This window comes from Phlebotomus papatasi, chromosome 3 (assembly GCF_024763615.1).
Source record: "Phlebotomus papatasi isolate M1 chromosome 3, Ppap_2.1, whole genome shotgun sequence".
Classification (NCBI taxonomy): domain Eukaryota; kingdom Metazoa; phylum Arthropoda; class Insecta; order Diptera; family Psychodidae; genus Phlebotomus; species Phlebotomus papatasi.
This window is the reverse complement of record NC_077224.1, coordinates 62688349-62711119: the sequence shown is the minus strand read 5'-3', so window position 1 is coordinate 62711119 and position 22771 is coordinate 62688349. Positions and strand designations below refer to the sequence as shown.

General features: G+C 33.6%; 2 protein-coding genes across 2 annotated transcripts in view; one reads left to right on the top strand and one right to left on the bottom strand.

Moving 5' to 3' along the window:
• LOC129807130 (protein O-mannosyl-transferase Tmtc3) overlaps positions 1-22771 on the bottom strand; it is a 325993-nt gene that overhangs the window by 70117 nt on the left and 233105 nt on the right. The window contains exon 5 of the mRNA XM_055856176.1: positions 6666-6781. Coding sequence (XP_055712151.1) covers positions 6666-6781 — 116 coding nt within the window. The remainder of the gene's footprint in view (positions 1-6665; positions 6782-22771) is intronic.
• Positions 17368-19344, top strand: LOC129807131 (uncharacterized). The gene is made up of 2 exons (XM_055856177.1): positions 17368-17728; positions 17877-19344. Exon 2 carries the CDS (start codon positions 18273-18275, stop codon positions 19164-19166), a length of 894 nt encoding a protein of 297 aa, XP_055712152.1. The 5' UTR covers positions 17368-17728; positions 17877-18272; the 3' UTR covers positions 19167-19344.

The window sequence follows — 22771 nt, the reverse complement described above, 5'->3', positions numbered from 1 at the left end:
ATAATCGTTGACGAGTGAGATGGCAATTTATGTGTCGTTGCCCTGAGATATGGTGTTACGTTGTCCAGCAATGCATACACCATTTGTTTTGTATATTTTGGCCGAATTGCATAATTTTTATTATTCACGGTGTCATCTTCTTTTCGCGCTCGCGCTGAATCATGTGTGTAATGGAAACTTTCTTTTGCGTCAATTGATGAACTCAAAGAGGGTTCATTTTGTTTTTGTGGAAAGGGATCGATTGACAAATCATTTTTGAAAATTGCGAAATCGGTACTTTTTGCATGTCTATTTGCGTCATTGGGCAAGCTCGTGGAGAGTGCATTTCCGTTGTTTTCATGAGAACCAGAGGAGGGTTCATTGTCGTTTGAGACTTTTATTTCCATTATTTCCTTAACTACTATATCATTATCCTTAAAACTAATTAAATCTATATTCTCAATTTCGCGATTTTCAGTATCTTTAGACATTTCTGTTTTTAATTCGTTTTTCTTGATCCCATGATTTTTCTTGTCGCATTTTTCATCTTCCATTTCGATCTTCTTAAAATGACTCAGCGTGTCAAAGGTAAATGGTACCAAAATATTTAATTTATTGAAAATTACGTGTCTGTATTTGAGATTTATTGATGCATCGAGTTCTTGCAACAAATCTCGACCGATTATTCCATCAAAATAGATATGATTGCACTTAGGAAAAATTTGAATTTGGCAATCAATCGGGAGAAATCTGGTAGAATAGAAACCGAGGCTTAAAGTGGATGTGCCAAGGGTATGGAGGACTCCAGAGACAATTCCTCCTACGGGGACTGAATTAGATGACATAATTTTTGTATCTGGTAAAAGGCATGAGCTCTTTATGAATGATCTTCTCGCTCCAGTATCTACGAGAAATTTCAGCGGAATATTTGGGGGGCTTGCGGATGTGAAAACATCAATTATTGGTGTATTATCAAGCTCTCCCGCTAAATAATGATGAACATATTCTAAGGATTGAGGGTCGACAGGGGATGTTAGGGTGCCGACCCCTCGCAGTTTCCCATGTCATTTGACACAGTAGATTCTTCTGACTGAGGGCCTAAATCGATTAAATTAACGCCTGAATATGATCCATTTCTGTTTGGTGCGATCATTGATTGATTTCCTCTTGGAAATGAAGTGGAATTCAGTGGGGGTTGAAAGAAACTTTGTGAATTATTCCCCCGAGTGATATCAACACTCATTGAACCATTTGGATTTCTTTGCGCGAATGAATTTGATCCACCAGAATTGTTAAAATTCGTTGGATTCTGCGGACGTTGTTGGAAAGAATTTGTATTGGAACCTACAAATGGATTCTGAAAATGGTTCATCTGCTGAGATGTATTAGGGAATGAATTCTGAAAATTTCCTTGCGTTTGAAAGTTCGGGAAAGGCGACTGATATGAATTTTGATAAGGATTAGAAAATAAAGCGCCATTTTCTTGTGAGGAAAATCTTGTGGAATATGACCATGGATTTGAATTATTTCCTCTGCCACGCCATCTGCGTCCTCTAAAATTTCGTCCATTTCCTCTGTATTGAACATCACCGAAATTATTATTTCTCTCACCAAAGGTCATACCCTGAGGGGATTCCTGATTATATGAATTTTGTTGAAAATTATTCAATCCATGATTTTGAGAGTTCTGCGGATCTTGGTGATAATTCCCTACTTGCTGCATTCTTTTAATTTGATTTTCAGCAAAAACAAGAGCTGATTGCAAAGTATCAAATTGACGGGATTTTACCATGATTTGTACAGCAATATTTCTTATAGCATTCCCAAATGTTTCAATAGCTAACCGAGTATTTGATTCTAAGATCATGGGTGTAATTTTTCCCGCAAGATTAGCTGAGTACGCATGATTAAGTACATCCAAAGCTTCCTGCACTCGTGTAGCAAAATCTTTTAAATTTTCACGCGGTTTCGCGGTAAGGTTTTGCAAAGCTATCAATGAATCATTTATGCTTAAGTCGGGAAAGATCGCTCCTTGTAACTCCGTTCTCAAATCTTCATATCTTATAAAGCTTGAGCCTTGCACGCGCACAAATATATCTGGGCTAATTTTGAGTGCTATAATCCCGATAAATTCTGGGTCTTTGGCAAAATTGGGTGTCGCGAAGTACCGTGAATAAGCTATATCACATAATGAGAAGAAAATAGAAGCTACTTTTGGCTCACCCGTAAGGATGGGAATATTCCTGAAGTACTCTTTGAAGCTCAGCATCGGGCCATCTGTGTTGGAGCTGGTATTGTTGGTTGAATCTTCTGCAGTACAACCGCCATTCCCAAGAAGTCCTCCTTGATTGGTTTCTGGTGGTGTCCTGTTTAGCGGCATCCTCGTTGAACTCGCTGGAGAAAAGTCCCAATCAAGTGTGTTTTGCCGGTTGAATAAATTCCTTCGTGGAAATTCTGGTGTGGTGACAACAGGCCAATCTCTTATCTCCTCTAAAAGAGGGGTTATTCCTGCGATGGAGTTTGAGCGGTTTCCCAACAGTCCTGGTGTTCCAAATGATGTCCCTTCGTCTCTGGGAAGAGTTCTTGAGTTGTCTGGTTCGATAACAACAACTCTTGTTCTCAAATGAAGACTCTTCCGATTCTGCTTTCCTCCTTTCTTCATCCAAGAATTTTCTGCTTCTTTACTTCACTACTATCACTTTTTGCTTATCACTTTAAATTTAAATTCTTATACTTCATACACATATATTGCACATATATTGCATCGATCCGAAATGGGCGAAAACACCAAAAATGTAGCCCAACGAAGTGAATGATGCGGCTGGTTGTGCAAGACTAAATTTTTATTCAATTGTCAATATATTAAATTAGTGAATGAGGGAAATTGGAGTAAGGAATGGAGTGGGAAGAAGGTGGGACTGGAATATGGGAAGAAAGTTGCAAGGGGTTTGCAACATAATAACTATGTATACGTATTATATAGCGTGCATTATATTGAAAATCAAAATAGGGTAAATGTTAATATCATAAGTTGATGCAAGTATTGCTATTGTCATCCAAAGATAAATATAATAATAGTGCTACACTTGGAGCATCTGTACATAGAGAGAAATTTAACTCAAAATTTTGTATTTTGTAGTAAAACATCTACGATTAACCGGAGAATAAAACCCTATTTAATTCAAGATACCAAAGTTATTGTGACCTTCACACATTATAAAAAAATGTTTATATATTTTGCATAATTGAAGAAATAGTAACTTCTTGTAGTTTGTACCAACCATGAACCAACCAAGAAACCTTCCCCGACACAGGAGTGTGAAAAGCTATAAAGTAATAAATTTCACATGAAACGAAAGTCTCAATCAACCCCAACTCCCAACACTGTATTCCAATAACTCAGAATGCATAAAAGACTGGAACAATTCTCACGTTTGGTGCAATTCTAAGGAAATTCAATAAATTACATAAATTGCATTGGAGGAAAATGAGAGGAAAGTTTGTGTAGTGTTTGAACTTTTGGAATTTGCTAATTTTCCCTCATTCTCACACTTTAAAACTGTCAATTTCACTCAAGACTAACTTTTTCCACCATCCTCATACCCCTATTGATAGTAATTCTTGAACACATCACTTCATTTTTCACCCCAATCCCATATTCTTTTCTCATTTCCCTTACAAAGTCTTCAGTGGTAATTGAGTTCTCACTGAAGATTTACCCCTGAAAACCACTCAAACAAAGTTTCTTCTGATTTATTTGAACTAAAAATCAAAACTGTGTTTTAAATTAATTTATAGGATTTACTTTAATCAACTGAAATTAAAAAAATAGTTTCCTATAACCCCTTAATTTTCATCTAAATGCTTTTCTTGGTACAAGTACTCTACCAATCAACACATTGGGTGGTCTTGCCTAAATTAATTTACCAGTGCATTAATTACAAACTGAAATTAGAGTCCACTAATCATTTAATTTTTAATTTTGTTTTTGACCAAATTTTATCTGTCTGTCTATGCGACCATACTTAAATTAAAAACGGTTAGAGATAGCAGCTTCGGGTTTTCTGGAACTTGCTCTCCATATGTCTGCGTTAACATAATTAAATTGACCAATTAAATAATAATAATAACATAATTGAAATTGACCTTGATTATTCCTTCACCTAGCTCTTTCCCATACGAATAACAGGTATTTTACTAAACATATAGAAAATGCTTAGGGAGAGAAGGGCTGTTCACTCATGCATGGATTTCGAATTAATGAGAAATATTTTGTAGCCATTTTGTAGTATGCCACATAGTCAATATTCGAGAGGAACTATTTGGGCTCAGTTAGATTGAATTTAGTTCATAAACATTTGGTAAATGAGTTAGGTGGAAGTGGGGCACCTTTGAAATTGGGATTTTTCACCTATTTTTAAATAAAATTCAGCCTTATCGTGATATAATTTAGCTTCTCAATCTGTTTGTGCAGTCAAATTATATCGCGATATGGCACAATTACATTTAAGAATAGGTAAAAATTCTAATTTCAAAGGTGCCCCACTTCCCCCTATACGAAAACATCACCGGGTTGAAACTACCCCACCATTTTCAAATATCTTTTTCCGGATTTTGTGTGATGACCTTGTACCATTCCTAATAACGGTTTTACAAGGTCAAAAGTGATAAAGGCTCTAGAGAGCTAATTTGTCAACTAGGGTAAATGTCCTAATTCAAAACCATTTCCAGACGCTTTAACTTTGACAGAAAATTCAACACAATAAGTTCATATTTTTTTCTGAGGAGAATTACATAAAATTGCTCCTTAACTCTTCTAGAATGTTACTGTTTAGTAAAAATTCCTTAGATATAATTTGAAAACTTCTTAAATACAAGAGAAATACGCGAGTGTAAAATGCTTCTATTGGGAACATATTAATCCAAATGGAGACAAGGGAAAGTTTCTAATTGGAGACAAACAGTGTGAGTGAAATCGCGACGAAAGGCTTCCAAAACCTTGTTGAGTTGCTCTTGAGTGTAGGATTTGTTCTTATTTTTGTTCTTTTTTCCTTTCTCATCTGAGATAATAAGAAAACCTATTTAAAAAAAATCATATTTCCTGTGTTTCCTGTTGAAACATTTGCAGACACTTCAGAAAAATCCTTTTTGTTCACGAAATAGGTAATTATTTCATTTGAAAACTTCACGTACCGCTAATAATAAAGATTAGAACTTATTTTAACTAAAATTAGCCAGAAATATGACATAAATGTTAAAAAAAACGAATAAATAACAGTCACTTCATTGTGTTTTTCATTGGAAAACATGGTCGATCGATGAAAAATTAGATGGTGAAAAGGTACACTTTTAATTTTTCTGAGAAATTAACAAATTAAAATTTGTGAATATGGTTGGATTTTCGCTTTATTTAGAGCAAAATTAACTAAATAATGAAACTGTGGTATAGAAAATATATAAATATAGTAATTTAGTACTGTATTTGTCATGAAAACAATGACGTTTCTATTTGGAGTAGCAAAAATTTTCCATTTGGAGCAGGTTTTGTATTAGCTTAATTTACCCTGTTTAGGAATAACTTTGGTTTCTAAGTTTTGATATCCCTGACAAGTTCCAATTGATTATTTAAAGTGCAGAAGTCAGTTCTTTTAAAAAATTTAACCGTCATAATTTAAAATTCCCCCGATTAGAATGAGATCGAAAAGACAGAGTTCCTGTTAAGAAGGGACTGTCTTTGAAATGCCATGAAAAGGCATTTCGAGCTCCATTTCCTGGGTTTTGGAGACCGCATAATTGATTGTTCAGAGACCCAGGACAACACTAGTTTTTACGGAATAATAAATTTTTATCCTAATTAATAATGCGTGTACGTTTAGGATAAGGTAACTTATTCACGAGTTCGAGCATTCTTAAGCTGTTTTTACCCATTTTTTTATTTTGTGACAAAGTGAATATTTTACTGGCCATTAGGGGGAAGTGGGGCACCTTTGAAATTGGGATTCTTCTCCTATTTTTAAATGTAATTGAACCATATCATAATGTAATTTAGCTTCTCAATGGATTTGTGCAGCTAAATTATATCTTGATAAGGCTCAATTTTATTTAAAATAGGCAAAAAAACCAATTTCAAAGGTGCTTCAGTTTGAAAAGTACCCCACTTCCCCCTATTACCAAAATACTGTTCATTCTGCTACAGATAATGTTTATTTCATTAATAATGTCAAATGGAAAAATAGTTTCCATTTTTGGTTTTTTTTGGTGAAAATTACTATGATAAATTTTTATTAATTACTCACAAGTGCATGATTTAATTTTGGGTAAATGGATGCAAAGTAATGGGCCAATTAAAATGAGAAAATTATAAAACTTTGTGACTAATTTATCGTCAAAAAAGGTATATATAAAATATTTCCACCATTAATCTACATGGGTAATGAAACACAGTGACTAAATCCCAACATCATGACTAAATAAATCCCACTAGGATTTACGGTGGTGCATAAGAATTAAAGAACCAATGAAAATAATTCCATCAGTTCGGTCCAATTAACAAATGCGATAAATTGCATTAAAAATCGTGCTACATTCAGCGTATAGAGCGTATATAGATTTTCGGACGAATTATAAATACTCGAAGGTTAATGATTGGCTGAGGATATAATGAATATTCTTGAGTTATGTCTTACCTTCTGTGCTACGAAGATTTCATAGATGGCACAGACGCCGGTAACAGTAATACCCTGTTCTTTGCACAACATAGCCGTCCCAACGAAAATACTGGAGAGGAACAAATGTTTCCAACCTGTAACGAGAAAAGGGTGAAATTGCAATGAAAAGGAGAGAAATTAACGTGAAAATAATCATGAAGTCTCTGTACAAAAACTTGGTGCAAATTGAAGTTTAATTGAGCAAAATTGACGCTCTTTATAGATTTTTTTGAGCTTTTTGAGATAAAATGCTTTCAGCAGGATGATTGAATATGATGTGGTAACAAGGTTGCTCTATGCTTTTATCATCTCTGAAAGAGTGCATAAATGATATGATAACGTATGCAATAACTGATTATATCGCACCGTGGATGTTTTAATTGCATGTTCCGGATTTAAGTGTTTGAGATAGAAGTAATCAAAATTTAATTTAAGTTTATTTTATAGTAATAAATTTTAGTAAAATTTCAAATTTAACCTTTTCACGTGATTGAAAATTACCACTCTTATAGTTCAAAAATTTTCGACAACGTTGTTTAATTTGAAACAGTGTAAAATTTTAACACTATAATAGTGTGAAATCGGATAAATTAATTATATAATTATGATTTGTGTAAAATTTCTCACTTTTATAGTCATAAAAAATTTTCCACAATGTTTTGTAATTTAAAACTGTTGAAAAATTTTAAAAATTACCACTATTATAGTATGATTATAGTTTTTTATATTATTATATTGTGAAAAAAATACACAGCTTTATGGTATTTTTTGTCACATGATCAAAAATTAACACTATTATAGTATGAAGCCTTGTGTATTTCAACCAAAGTTGTTGAATTTTTAAACAAAAGTTGTATAAAAATTGTTGAATTTCCATTTAAGACATATACTTCAGCCGTGATGCTTTTCATTGGGCAAGAATCATATAGGGGAGACCGGGGAGGTTTGGGACACTTTTTCATGTTTTGACTTTGAGACACTATTCCAAAAAACCACGATAGTGTATTACAATTTTATGCGGTCTATAGGATACTTATGGGTATTGACTTTATAAAAAGTACTCGATAGAACTTCGAAAACAACTGAGTTTTCTTGGAGAAGATAAAACATTTAACTTGACGCTTTGTCCCAAACCTCCCCGATGTGGGGCAGTATGGGACGCAAAAAGGGATATTTGGGACGCGTTTTTTCTCGCATAATTTGCATTATTGGAGCATATTAATTAATTTTAAATACTAGATTAAAAATATTTCTAACAGAAATAAAAATGATTAATCTTTTATTTCATACTTAGAAATTAATATCAATCTTATTTGTACAATAGAGTCATTTTTTGTTATTCACTTATTTAATGTATTTTCTTCTTATTTACTATCCTAGCTTTCTTTGCTTTTTTATTCTAAATATTGCAATCATGATCATCAAATTCCTCAGGCGAGTAGATTTTCTTGGAACTTTTAGTTTTGAACTCATTGACGGATTTCTGTTTGATTTGACGATAACTGTATAGTAACTGTTTTTCCTTGTTTATCTAGATAAGTCCTCGACTTGCCTTTTCTGAAGAACTTGTTCGAGAAATTTTCGAAAAAAATAGTTTTTAACTAGATTGGGCAAAGATCGAATATCATCTGGAGAAGAAATTATTGATTCCCAAGACAATGATGGTTTAATTGTTCCTGTAGTTAGAGAATTCTACTCCACTGGTAAACTTTGCACAAGAGGGAGATTTCCAGTAGAAACTGGGCATTACTCTTCATTTTGACAATAAACAATTGCATGCCACCTACAATCTTGTCGAAAATCAACGTCCCATTCATCACCTTTCAGGTGTCCCAAACATCCCCACGTGTAGTTTTGGTATTTAAAACCTTTATGTAAAAATCAAGAGCGTATAATCTCTGAAACTTTTATAAAAATATGTTCCCAGATTACACTACTACCTAATGAGATAAAAAAGTTTTAATTATATATCGCTGATATAAAATACAAAGAGCAAAACTGAGACGTCAAAATATACGATTTTTATCAATTTTTAAAAAAATGTTTATAGAATTAAAACAATAAAACTGAGGATATCCATTCTTTTAGTCAAGATACATCTTAATATTACCTACGATACAGTTATGGTTAAATCCCATTTATTTCAAAAATTAATTGAAAAAATCGCCTTGTCCCACACTACCCCTGTCCCAAACCTCCCCGGTCTCCCCTAGAACATCAAATATTTATATGCATAATAAGTATATCGTGAAGATCCGAGCGTCAGATGTAATTATACCGCATTAGAGAGGATCCCGACTAAAGGAAAAAACATTAGACATTTCTAAAAAGGCAAAAAAAAACTAAAATAAAAGAAATGAAATGAAAATTCAACAATTTTTGAGTTTACACACAAATCAAGAATATTTAAATTCAACACCTCTAAATTCAATAACTTGAAATTCAACAACTTTATGTTAAACAATTATAAATTAAATATTTTTTTCTAAATTTAACACTATAATAGTGGTGTGAAAGATTACATACTATGATAGTGTTATTTTTTTTTACAGTGAAAGAGTTCTAAAATGGAATGATAACTTTTCGTTATTTTCCAGTTATTTTCGATTTAACTTTTAGCGATAGTAGTTTTAGAATTCTTGAACATTATTGAACCATTTATAGTACCATTCTGAAAAGAAAGTTCCTATTGATAAATATTTATATTCGCTACAAAAAGTGTAACTATCATTACAATTTTCGGAATCGCCAGTCGATGCTATCGAAAAGACGTTATCATGTCTTGTTTCCTGTAGTAATCGGAAAATAGTCAATGCGAGGTAAAAAGTAACTGAACACATTAAGTAACATATATGCTCAGCTTCCTTCTTCTCTTATTCTACTTTTCTGCCTTTTTTAAACTAAAAGATTTTTCTTCCCAAAAATAGATTTTTTAAAAGACGACTTTAAAGGTGCATTTTTCGTCGAAAAAATGTCGAAAATTAATTTTAATTCCAAAATCAATAGGGAATTTTATGCTATGATGTTTTATGCTATGATCTTCTTACTCTTTCCTTATATGTTTCCCTTACAATTAATTCTCCTACCGCCTTTCCTAATCCTATCCTAATCCTATCCTTCCAAAACAGCCGCAGCTAATACGTACTCCTCTTAGGAGTCCTTGCTGCGACTTACCTTTTCTCATCTGCAAAGCATTTCACTGATTCATTTTTGTACTGTAAGTTATATAACTGTTTTTTTCCCCTTAATTTATTAAATTGTACAAATTATGTAATGGCCTATACGACTAATGATTCGGGATTTTCTGCCGTCTTGCCCGATGAAGTCGGTTGTTCGGCGGCAGCCGCAGATGATAAAAGAGAAATAAATAATTATTATTATTATTAATTTCTTGAGAAATAAGAAATTGTTTTATGGGACTATTCACCTTGGGATAGGGGTACCATTAAGGTACCACTTCATCGAACTTTCTTCTTTTCTTATTGCCGCCTTTTTTAAAATCATTACCAAATGAAATAGTATATACATATTTGTTTTCACTCTTTGCGAGGTGAATATATTCAATTAATTGAAATATAAATGGTATATTTATTCAGGAGGAAGCCAACTAAAACTAGCGATTTTAATTGAGACTGAGTGAGTTGGTACTGAAATCTATTTGAATCGTCAATTTATATGGCTTTTTATTGTTCGAACTAAAAACAGGGAGCTATATTGTGTCGCTTATTGAGTTTTGCATCGTTGTTAACTATTTTCGGTAAATTTAACTTAAAATCGTAAATATTTTATGATTCATTTTAGCACTGCAAAGTATGTATGTACGTTTGGGAGATATCGAGAAAACAAGTTCAAGCCATATGAATTTACTTTTATACAAATCAGTGAATATAAAGAAAGCTCTTTTAATTTTAATGAATAACCCATTGACTGTAGTAATTCTAGATGTATTTTATCGATGATAGAAATTCAAGTATGTTTCAAATACGTTTAAGGTATTGATAGAAGTCGCACTGTGCAGTCACTTGAGAGAAATTTAATACTATTTCAGAAAACAGTCTTAGAGAACAAGAACCTTTAAGTGTACATAATATAGTCCCACCATCCAATACCACTATGGACTAGATGGTTAATACCAAAAGAAATAACATTCTCAGTTCTCCAACCTCAAGTACCAAAAGTTCCTTCGTTTCGATATCAAGACACCGCATTGTATATATTCTAGAGTCATTATCTCAGTTCGTATATCCTGCAGTGCTGCTCAAAAATCTCAGTATTAAGCGATAGCAATGCATTGTTATACGACACTCCAGGTATGGATGATAAATATAAATTATTTATAAATTCCAATTTTCACCAGTATCCTGCTGTGCTTCATAAGACTTGTATGCTGAGCTACTAGAAAAATACCACACAGTTAACTTGCACGGTGGAATCTTAGCGGAGATTTACTTGTCTAGGACAAATCTCGTTTATGAATTTATATCCGGCATGGGGGATGCTTTTGCCTTCCATCCCTAAAACCAAGAGCATCTCTCGCATTTCTCAGCATCATTTCCCGTCACACGAGACGCGACCGAGATGACGACAGGAACAAGAAAAAGAAATATATTTATGAACCTACTTATTTATACGTTTTTGCTTTTGCTCTCGAGTGCTTTACCATTTATTTTTCCCGGAGCTTTCCATGCCTCCCCAATATCATTCCAGGTAAAAATCTCAACGTATGTCTAACATTCTCAAACCATAACAGCCCCATCTGCAGTAAATTACTCCCAAATCTCATGATTTTTCTGACAGTCTGACATTTCTTACATGAACAAACGTACCGGCGCGAAGTGCTTCAGTCTCTATGGAAATTCATGTCATGCAATTGATGATATCTGTGGAGAGAGGTATACGTAATTCATTCTTAAAGCCTTTCCAATAAAAGATTTTTTCCTCTATTATTTGCTTAAATATAACCGATAAGTTGAGCGATGTGATATCATGAAAACAGAAAACATTTAGATCGTAAAAACTTAAAAAGGGTCAATAGAAATTAAGTCCATTTCAAAATTATTTTTGTGGACCTAGTCGAAAGCCTCTTTTATAGAAAGTATTAGGAATTTTACTACACAGAGGTTTGAGGTGTGATTCCTTCATAATCCTATTAGTGTTTTCGCAGATAAAAATAAAATATTTTACTGATAAAAATAGGGCCTCAGCGGATCAGTAGTGTCTCTATGACTGTGAGGTCTTGGGTTCGAAACACGGCAGCTGCAAATTTTTCAGCAGCCGTATCGAATTAGTCCAGTGAATGGATGAAAAAGTAATGCCTAATGTATTGACAATGAACCGCCTAAACAAGAGAGGCTGGTATAGAAACACGAGTTCGGCATAAAGAGATCTGTCGATACAAATGCACATTCACTGCTACTGATCCAACCAAGGCTGGTCTGCCGCAATGTACAAACTGCACTGTGTTTGTACCTCTGGCACACAGAAGCCGAGATATAAAACTGGAGGACCGCCTTAAGGGGTTAAGATAGAATGGACTAATGGGGTGTACATAATCACATCGAACAGACTGGGCTTTTTTACGTGGTCATTGCTTTTTTACTCCTTCATTGCTTTTTTACACGTGGAAAAAATATTCAAAAAATTACGGCATCAAACCAATTTTTGCATCAATTTGATCTTTTTCCGTTCTCTGAGACAATATTATGTAAAAAGAAAATGATATTTTAGTAAAATTAGCCAAATTTAAATACCTTGAACAAAAAGCAAAAAGCAATTGCCCGGTCAATTGCTCTTTTCTTGACAATAATCCGTTAACATTCTCTATTTGAATTTACTGTTCGAAATTTCATCGACCACCATCGAAATCAGCGGATGCTAGGAAAAATCAAAACAAAGAATATTTTACTCATAAAACTCTTGTGAAAACTTTTGAAATACATTTAAAATGAGTCTAGGCTTAGTGAAATTCAAGTTTAGTATAAAATACATGTGAATAATGTGAATTACATTGTTTTGAACAACTGAAAATATTTCCCGCCTTGGACATTTTACTTACACTGGATGGTGCTGTTCTCAGTGAGTTATCTAATCGAAAACAATGAAGGTGTCATATTCACTTCTCCATTGCTTCTTTGAAAATCGATTAAAAGAGCAATGGCCCAGTCTGTTCGATGCTAATGTGCCCAAATAGGTGGCCAGGATGCAGCGGAACCGGTAAAGGTTTAAGCCGACCCATAGACAAATCTTAATCTTACTGATAAAAATTAAAAAAATTGATTGACTCTTTTGAATTTACACTGACAAGACAAAACTTTTACTTTACTAAGTAAAAATGTGTATTTTTTTAATTTTGTGTAAAATGGATTATTTTATACTCTTAAAGACAAAGAGGAGCTCATTATTCCAAAATCGAAATATTTCGATGTTCGACATAGAAATTTCTAGGATCTCTTTTTAAAAAATTGAACTATTGTTCTTGAAAACTAATTTGAAAGGGAGAGATTTAAATCTATATTTGCGTAGTAGCGGCCACCGTCATCTTAGCGCCGGTGACGAATTTCTTTGATAAAAAAATCCCTTTTAAAAAATAATTTTTGTATTATAACAGATAATTTTTGTTAAAAGTGAAATATGATATAGCTTTTACAACCTTTATAATTTAAAATTTCTTTAATTTTTTTAATCAATAATTGAGTGTTTTCAAAAATTTGTACTGAAGCCATCATGAAACCAACTAACATTTCCAGCAGTTAACATATACGCCATATACACTAAGTTACACTAAGTTTTCAGTTTTAAAATTGTAACATATTTATGTCCCCATTCTCAATGCAAGCTTTAAAGTTCGGCAAAAGCTCGATTCGGTTTGGTATATCCACATGGCAAGTAAATAAATAACGCAACTAGAGTGGAGGCTGCCAATTGAATATTTCAGAATAAATGGGTGGCTTTAGAGGCGGTATTCAAATATGTGCACTCGAGAGCGAGTGATGAATGATACAAAAGTGCTTTGGAAGAAACTGCAAATCGAAAGATACTAAAATTCGAGGAGAGTGCATCTAGTTTTTTTCTATTGCTCGAATTCTATGGAAATAGCTAAATGTATAATTCTTTTGATCTCTCGAAATTTTCGCCTTTTAGCTTTTACTCCCTGAGGACTAATTTTTACAAAATGTTTTCGCAAATCAGACTTCTGAGAAATTGTTACACGGTTTGACCGAATCTGATTTGTCTGTCCGTTCGTTCAGTCGAGAGCAGGCTTAAAGACCGAACGGTTATAGATGGCGTTTATGGGTTATTATAGGACATAATATAAATAAATCTTGACAACAATCGTCATCATCATCATCTTCAACCGCTTATCCCTATTGGAGTCCCCGGCCCATGACATCAAGGTTTAGCAGCCCACGCCTGTCGATCCTCTGCCACTTCAGGAAGATGTTTGGGTTTGATCCCAATGCTCTCTAAGGCAAGATCCTAAATTTGATACAACTACTTTGTCCTAGGTCTGCCTCGAGGTCGAGGTCTCCTCACAATGGCTTGCATAGCTTTTCTGGGGAATGAACATCAGTCATATTTTTTAAATTTTCTTCAACCATACTCTTCAACCCTGTAATGGTGTTCTTTTTGTTTTAGGCCGATTTTGCGACTATACAGAAAATATCCATTATTGAGTTTTTGAACTAGTTTTTAAGGTTTAAGGTTTAAGGATCAGCTCTACGGAACGTCTTCCTATATCAATTGCGATAAGTAACTTTTATTCTATATTCAATTGTATTTTTCATGTAAATTCGAGAAAATTTTGAAATTAAACTATGAGTTAGTTGCAATTCTATATGATCAGTTTTGATCTACTAGGTTTTGTGGGAATATTTTAGAGCTAAACATCTATGTCTCAAATTCGAGCAATTCGCAAAATTGATATGTTTTCCCCTTTCGCATTCTAAACCTTCTAAATTATATGTAAAAGTTCTTCACGGAGAAATGGTAGTATTGGCATACTATTTAAGGTTACCTATATAGGGAACACATTACACTTGTGTTATATGCAACACCGCAACATTTGGAACAAGTATAATTGAAATAACTGCGAAAAAACATGAAATGAGAGAAAATTGCAATTTATTTAGGAGCTTACTTTAATACCATATAGCATATAGCAATGGAATATAAAAATTATTCAGTATTTAAATATTTATTCCAATTATTGCTCTGCAGAGGAGCTTAACTCGCATATAGAACTATAATTGTACTGCAATAGTGTGATTGGTTACATTAATTTTTTTTATACTGAATTATTGTCAGTTACATTACACGTTGTCGTATGCGATTTGAAAGTTTCAATTACCTGTCAATGAGAAATTAAACGCTTTGTCTACATTTTTATTTCATTAGATGAATTCTATATAAAAGGCACTGTACTTATATTATTCCTTCTACACGTGAGATTTTTAATAATCATACAAAAAGTGATGATAAATTTTTTTGCTAACCCTTAAAATTATATAGAGAACCGTGGGGCGATTTTATGCATTCATGATATTCAAAAACGTAAATTCTTTGGTATAATAAATTTTATATAACATGAAATATGTTATGTATTTCAATTAGTCAGTATTTTAAGAAAAATTATCTGGATTTAATAAGCTTAAATACAGTTCACAAATGTCTTGCAAGTGACATCTAAAAAAAAAAAAGTTACATGTAGTGAACTGCCCCACCTTAGTCTGTTTCAACCCCTTACAGTATTAATTGAAATTATTTTTTTTAATTAACCATTGGAATAAATTGGAAATGAATTTTACATTTTCAAGACAATAAAAGTTTAACTCTTTCGTGTCTTTAGGGTAATGTCATGACTCGGGGAAAAGTTTTTTTTTTGTATTTACATTAATTGAAATCTATCTGTTCGTGCACGACATCATAATAGAAGGATGTAAGATTCTTGGCTCATTTTCTCAAGACTCCAGTTAGATTTCAATTAATGTAAATAGCCAAAAAGAAACTTTTTTCCCCGGGTCATATATGACCCTAAAGACGCGAAAGAGTTAACCCATACTAATTTATCTAATCGGAACCAGGAGGGTGACATTAGCTCTGAAAAATGCGACAGATTTTAGTCTAAATTTTTCCCTGTTTTCATACACATTTCACGAGATATCTCCAAAACTACGTAGGTTGCCAATTTGAGGTTTTCGGTTGCCTATTCAATATTAAATTGGCCTTTATTTTGCATTTATGTTTTTTGCTAATTCATTCTATATTGACACAAAACAGCTAATAAACCCAAAAGTTTTTTCGGTGCGCTAGAAACATAGGAAATGTCATGCCCCTGATCGGAGCAATAAGGTGTCAAATTTAGAAAATAACTGGCCTACAGTAGACTCTCTCAAAATCGGGCATTTGGAACCGAAATGTCACCCGAATTATAGAGAAATTCTGGTCTCAAACTGTTTGAAATTCATCTGAATACACATATTAAGTTTATTAACTGCCGTCCGAATTAAAAAGTAGCCCGATCCTGAAAGAGCCGAATTAGCGAGAGTCTACTGTATTTCTTCTGTCTACTGTAGTTCTCCATGCTTTTGCGTCGCGTTGATCAACTTCCAATAACATACAAAAACTACCATTTGTAGCATCCTGAAAGCTCAAAGAAAAATAAAATTCTATGCTGTTTTCTATTTAATGGTTTCTCTTTTTTTCCTTCCACAAAATTTAGTTGTGATAGGTGATATTGCTATTTGTAATAATACTCATCCTATAAAAGTATTCCAAATACGACAATAGATAAAACAAATGACGACACTGATTTATATACATATATCTTCATACTACATAGCTTTGTCATTGAGTTCTTGGATAGTTTTCTTAAAGTTAAAAAGTTCATTAAAGAAAAGAGATAAAACTTCTAAAGTGTTAAACTGCGAAAATGTTTCAAAAAAACATTGCTTTTCTGCAGTATTATATCTCCATATAGTCAGGTTAACCCTATTTTGAAACGGTAAACATGTGATCCGGAAACCGTTCCCTAATAGCAAACGTTGATTATTTGTGATAATGGAAAATTATGAATCAAAATTGTTGTGAGAGTGGTAAATTGTAGCGTGGTTAAATATTAGTGATCTGAGCATAAAAGTGAAATTTTAGCACGAAATGGCTTCATTTGCCTAGTTCATATATAGAGAGTTAAATGTTCTATTTGTTCAAACTACCCAAAATGTGCTATGTATTTCTTCAAGTTATATAAGGTGATACCAAGTGATACCCCATTATGGCGAAGGGTGGTTCAATATGGTGTGGGTGTAATATAGTGGGTGACAAAATATTTTGGAAAACAGCTCTATCTTGTCGGCAAATGTTCGGCGAGAAAATATGGAATTTTTCTCCAAAGCATTTTCACGTTACATAAATAATATAGTAGGGCGACAAACGATGTAGAAAATATTTTTTATATCTCACTAACATACCTTCTAAGTATCCGTTGCTATTGGGGTTTGGGGCAATATTTTGGGAAGGGGTCTGATTGGGGCTTGGGAGATGTACAGAAATGTACTAGGTGGGCATGTGAATATTGCACAAGAAGGGAAGGAAAATATGAAATAAAATAGGAATGGGAGAATAAGGATAGTAAGACTGTTTCAGTTTATGAAAATTATGACTCTTTCAATGAAAATTCTATATAGTAAGGCCATGTAACTCCGACGATTGCAAAACTCGGATGCCGCGACCGATTTAACTCCGATACATCCACTTAAAATATAATTTATATTTTTATTTCTGTAATTAATTACTGAAGTATCATATTATAACTATTCTACTTTAAGAAAAACCAAAAATTATATTTTTATCGGTTTAATAAGTGGGTAAAAGAAATATTTTTTAAGCTCGGGTCAGCTGGGTTGTGTACTAAAAATTTAATTTCTGAGAAAATTTTGCTGTTGACAGCTCGTCGCTGGAAAAAGTTTAGTGTTTTTTCTATATAATAAAACATTATTTGCAATCAAAATTATTAATAAAAGTTAGTGTAGTTATTGATCTACAAGGTGAGTAAGAGTTTATTGATAATATAAATAATTCATACAGAAATAAGTGATTTTTGTGAATGTTTACATTTCGATGCATGTCGGATGCGGTGAAAGTCAATGTTTTGGTTCAGAATTTGCATTGTTCAGGACTCTTTTTCTGTTTCAGATGCCAAAGGGAACAAAAGAAAAGACCTATAAGGACAAGCCCGACTCTAAGGAAGGTATTAGGAATGCCTTGCAGTGTGTACGAGATGGTTCTACCATAGCATATGCATCCAAAACATTTAATGTCCCAAGAACAACACTGCACAACAAATTGACCGGCAAATACCCAGAGGAGTGCCCCAATGGCAGGCCAACAGTTCTTTCAAAAGAACAGGAAACAGAACTTGTCAAATGAATCCTGGGATGTGCGGATGGCTGGCATCCCATCGGGAAGGAACAAGTTCTGGACAGCGTTAAACTCATCTGTGAGGTCTACAAAATTCCAAACCATTTTACAGCTGGAAGACCCGGAGACGTTTGGTTCAGGAATCTTCTTAAGCGTCATCCAGAGCTCAGCATGCGCAAGCCAAAATCCTTCTCATTAGAAAGAGCTACTGTTACTGCTGAAGACCTCACGGAATGGTTTCAGAATTGTCTTGGATATTTCACAGAACACAACCTTCTGAGCATTTCACCAGACCGTGTTTTTAATTGCAACGAAAGTGCCTTCTTTTTGACACCGGAAGATGGAAATGTCCTGTCCAGGAGAGGTTCACGTGTAGTTCCATCTCTTAAAAATTCAGGACCGAAGCAATGTATCACAGTACTCCTCAGGGTGTCAGCTACTGGCGAACTTGCTCCTCCAATGGCTGTTCATAAAACTGACATTACTCCAAAAATTGCCATTCACAACGCAGAAGGATGGAAAATGGGAACGTCACCACAGAGTGGCTGGATGGATGGGCCACTTTTCTATGCTGGTCTTTATTTCCCGAAAATTGTTTTCCAACATTCAGAGGAGTCCATTATCAATAACCAGCACGATCAGGCCACCGACAATAATCCTTCAAATGATCCAGTCATCCCTGGAAACCAACTCTCTGCAACTTCTGAGACTCAACCGATCTTCGACACACTAAAACAATGCTATTTCTGGCCAGGAGAAATTCCAAAACGTCGTCAGAAGAAGAGGGTCAAAGCCAGCAATGTCAAACACCAGTATATTGTATCTTCCGAGGAAATTATCGCGGAACAAGAGGAAAAATTGAGGCAGGATTTACAAAAAAAGAAAGAAATTGCTGAACGGAAGTTGACCAGAGAGAGGAACAAAAAAATAAGGGCAGAAGAAAAGGAGATAAAACTAAAGGAGAAACACATGGTAAAGGAAAAGGCTCAAATGCCAATTGAAGCTGAAAAGAAAAAACGTGGAAGGAAGTCAGCCAAGAAAACCGAGGAAAAATCAAAGAATTGAGTGCAATCTTAAAATAAATAAAAATATATATAATTAAATAATAAATTAATGAAATGAATTGATGGAATAAAACTCTAAAAAAATGTTTTTGAAATAATATCTTCTCATTTTTATGCATTAAACTTTTCCTTAAAATGAGCATCCGAGTTTGATCGAATTCAACAGAGTTACATAAAAGCGTCGCAGTAACATTCTTGCGCATATATTAATATTATCGTAATTTTATTAATTTTCATCAATATTATTGCTAAAATTCTATTTCTATTATGATTCTAAATTAAACAAAGAATAATTCTATTGATTTGGAATGGCGAAAAAAATATTTCATCAGTCCAAAAACAAGCATTAAAGTCGCACTCAATGAAAAGTATCCGGATTACCTCTCTTTACTATATGTAATGTAATTTTCTCTTAATCTCCATTCATAAGTCAAGATTTTAACTAAAAACTCGACTGATAAGAAATTAGGGAAGTTTAGCCATATGGCTAAGCCTTAGGTCTGAAGCGAGTATAATCCTTTAAGAGTTAAAACTGAGCTTTAACGTATTGCAGTTGATTGCTTGGTCATACTAGTTGTAGTTATCCATATGACTTAACTGCTGTAATCCCTCAATAAGTCAGGTTTTTTCAAGAATCCTGACCTAGATCTATCTATTAAGATAAGGGCCTCAATTGAGTATCCTCAGTGGATCAATTGGTAGAGTAAAATCTCTATAACTGTGAGGCCTGGGTTCGAAACTCGGCAGCTGCAGATTTCACAGCAGCCGTATCGAATTAGTTCAGTAATTGAATGAAAAGTAATGCCAATGGTATAAAACTGGATTACTGCATTGCGGGTTAACCTTTTAAAGACAAGAAGCTTTCCGCTGAGCGAAATTTAACGAAATTATGTTTCCCTCGATATTTTAGCCTAAATAAGAGATTTACGGTTAAAAAGAAATTTGACAATCCCTAGGAGACCTGGAAAACTATGGGTAATTATATGACCAAATGGTCCTTAAAGGTAAAAAAGTACAAAATTTTCCAGACGACTAGTTTACTCGTTTGCTCTGTTATTTTTTAAAGATAAATAACTTGAATAGATTTGTAATAATAAAAAAAAATTTAGAGTACGAGTAAAAATTAAAACGATCAAAAATTAATTTTGAAAAATCTCATTCAATTTTTGGTCTCAAAGACTCTTGAAGACTTGTACACAAAAACAATATTTTTTATGAAAAAATGCACTATTGTTTACTTCATTTTTAATTTTATGATTTTCATCGAAACAAATTTCGCATACTGGTAAGGTAACACAGAGATAAATGTCGCATGCCTCACAAATACAATTGGTCTTATAATCCTTTTTTCTGAAAGCACCATGTGCACCTCAGTTTTCTTCGAAACATGTCTGATGGTAATGGGTAGGTGCAATGTTGTTTGTCTCTGGGAATATAAGACGTACAGTTGCACATTGCTGTGGATCTGGGAGTTCTTCCGGAGTTGATGCGTTTTCGATGAAGACTTCAAAGTCCACTTCATCCATGTCTTGTTCCAAATATATTATGTCGATTTCGTTTAGGATAAGATTGTCGGCATCATCGCTATCTTCCGGGCATAATATGAGGATGATTTCGGGTTCATTGATCATGAAATTTTTTCCATTTTTGGAGTCATGTACAAGAGTAAAAAGTTATGAATTTACAACATATACGCAGAAGTATCTTATAAATTATCAAAATATTGCCTTCTTCAGTCAGTATTGCACTGGGAAATCTCAGCTAATTGATATATCACACAATATTACACGAATAATTAAATATTTTGCGCACACATAAACAAAAACATAAAACAGTCTAACCTCAAATCTTGGAAAAACCATTAGAGACAGATTCGGTGTTCTTTTCCCTTTATGGACTATTGGGTCATATATGACCCATGAAAATTATAAAGCTTTCCTGAATATACCAATAAACTATAATTTTTACTTTGTTGAGAAATATTATGTATAGTTATTATAGTTTTTAGTCCCAAAAAAAATTAGAAATATTGAAAATATTAAAATTCAAGCACCAACGTGAAAATTTGAAAATTCGTTATTTTTGAGCTCAAATATTTTTTATATAGCAAATAGCTGGAGATTTGCAAAAAATATCCTAGATTCCTACATTTTTCTACTTCGTGACTATATACAAACATTAGAAAGAAATAACTTCAGGTAGTCACGAACAATTATTTTCTCTATGGGTCACGGGTGACCCAATCGTCCTTAAAGGGTTAAGGTAGAGTGGAGGAATGGAGAGTGCATAATGGGCCTAAATTGGTGGCCTGGATCCAGCAAAACCAATAAAAGTTTAAGCCGACTCATAGATAAAGCTCCCAAATAACTTGTCATTTTCTAAAACCAAATTCTTCAGGAACAAGATTAAACCTTCAGTCTGAATGCGGCTTTATGTTACACTGTTGATATAAGCCTGAGGATCTCACAGAGCAATGTGTAAAAGGGCTATTCATATTTTAGCGGAAGTATGAGTCTAATCAAAGATGGTTCACTGAATCGCTGTATCACTATAGCTGTGATTTTGAGAAAATCAGAGCAATAAAAATACATAAATCGCTTTCCCATCATCATCATCATTTTTCAGGAGGAGGCAAAAGAACAAGCCTCTTTTCGATTCCCGCGTGGAGTCTCCATGATGATTGTATTGTGTTCATTTTTTGAGGCCCATGTTCCATCTCACCTGGGGATTTTCATTCCTTGAAGATGATGGGTTTCGTGTCTGCCATACACAAAATTCAATTCCACACCCGACCACCTCCACCTCCTCAAAATATCGAATAAGACGTCTCCCGCGCCAAAAAGAACAAAACCAATTCGTTTGTGTTTCATAAATACAAAGTCCTTTTGTCTTCCCAGAAAGTATCCCGCTGAGTTGTGTGTGATAATTTTCTATCAAAATCTACTTTTCTTATTTGCAGATCAGATAATTGCGTCAATTAAAAGTTTTCTGTTTACGTGTTGTTTGCACAAAGTCATCCCTTGACTTTTATGTTTCCAGTCCGTTTTATATAAGGTCTATTTCCCTCCTTTGGCATTTGCTTTAATTTTCCCTTATCAACCTATACCTCTTACTTATTTCATTTAATACAATATTCAGACTATATTAAATACACAATCTCTGCCATTTACCCAATAAGTTCTGCTCTACATCCTCGCTGGGAGACATTGTTCTCTATTCTGTTGATTCGATGATTCTTGCTCCCAGCAACTCAGATACTCCCATAACTTTAGTTATTTATTGATGTTTGAGGAAGTTTCAATAGACTTTAACTAATATTTAGCAACATTCTGCATTGTATTTTTTTCATCTATCCGCAGTTCTGCAAAATACACATTTGCTGAATGGATCGAAATATTCGACAAATAGGTTCGTAAACAGATCGATTTGCTGCCAAACGAACTTGATTTATTCTGGATTGTTGGTGGAAGAATCGCAATATTTGGGAAACACTTGAATTTTGGGCAAAATAATTCACTAGAATCACATCAAAGTGGAGTGAAATTTCTGAGAAACATTTTTGGTACGTTTTGTGATATATAATTCAATTAACTTTATTGCAAACGA

Excerpts from the sequence above, each read along its gene's own strand:
- LOC129807131 (XM_055856177.1), top strand. The coding sequence starts at position 18,273 with ATGCGCAAGCCAAAATCCTTCTCATTAGAAAGAGCTACTGTTACTGCT.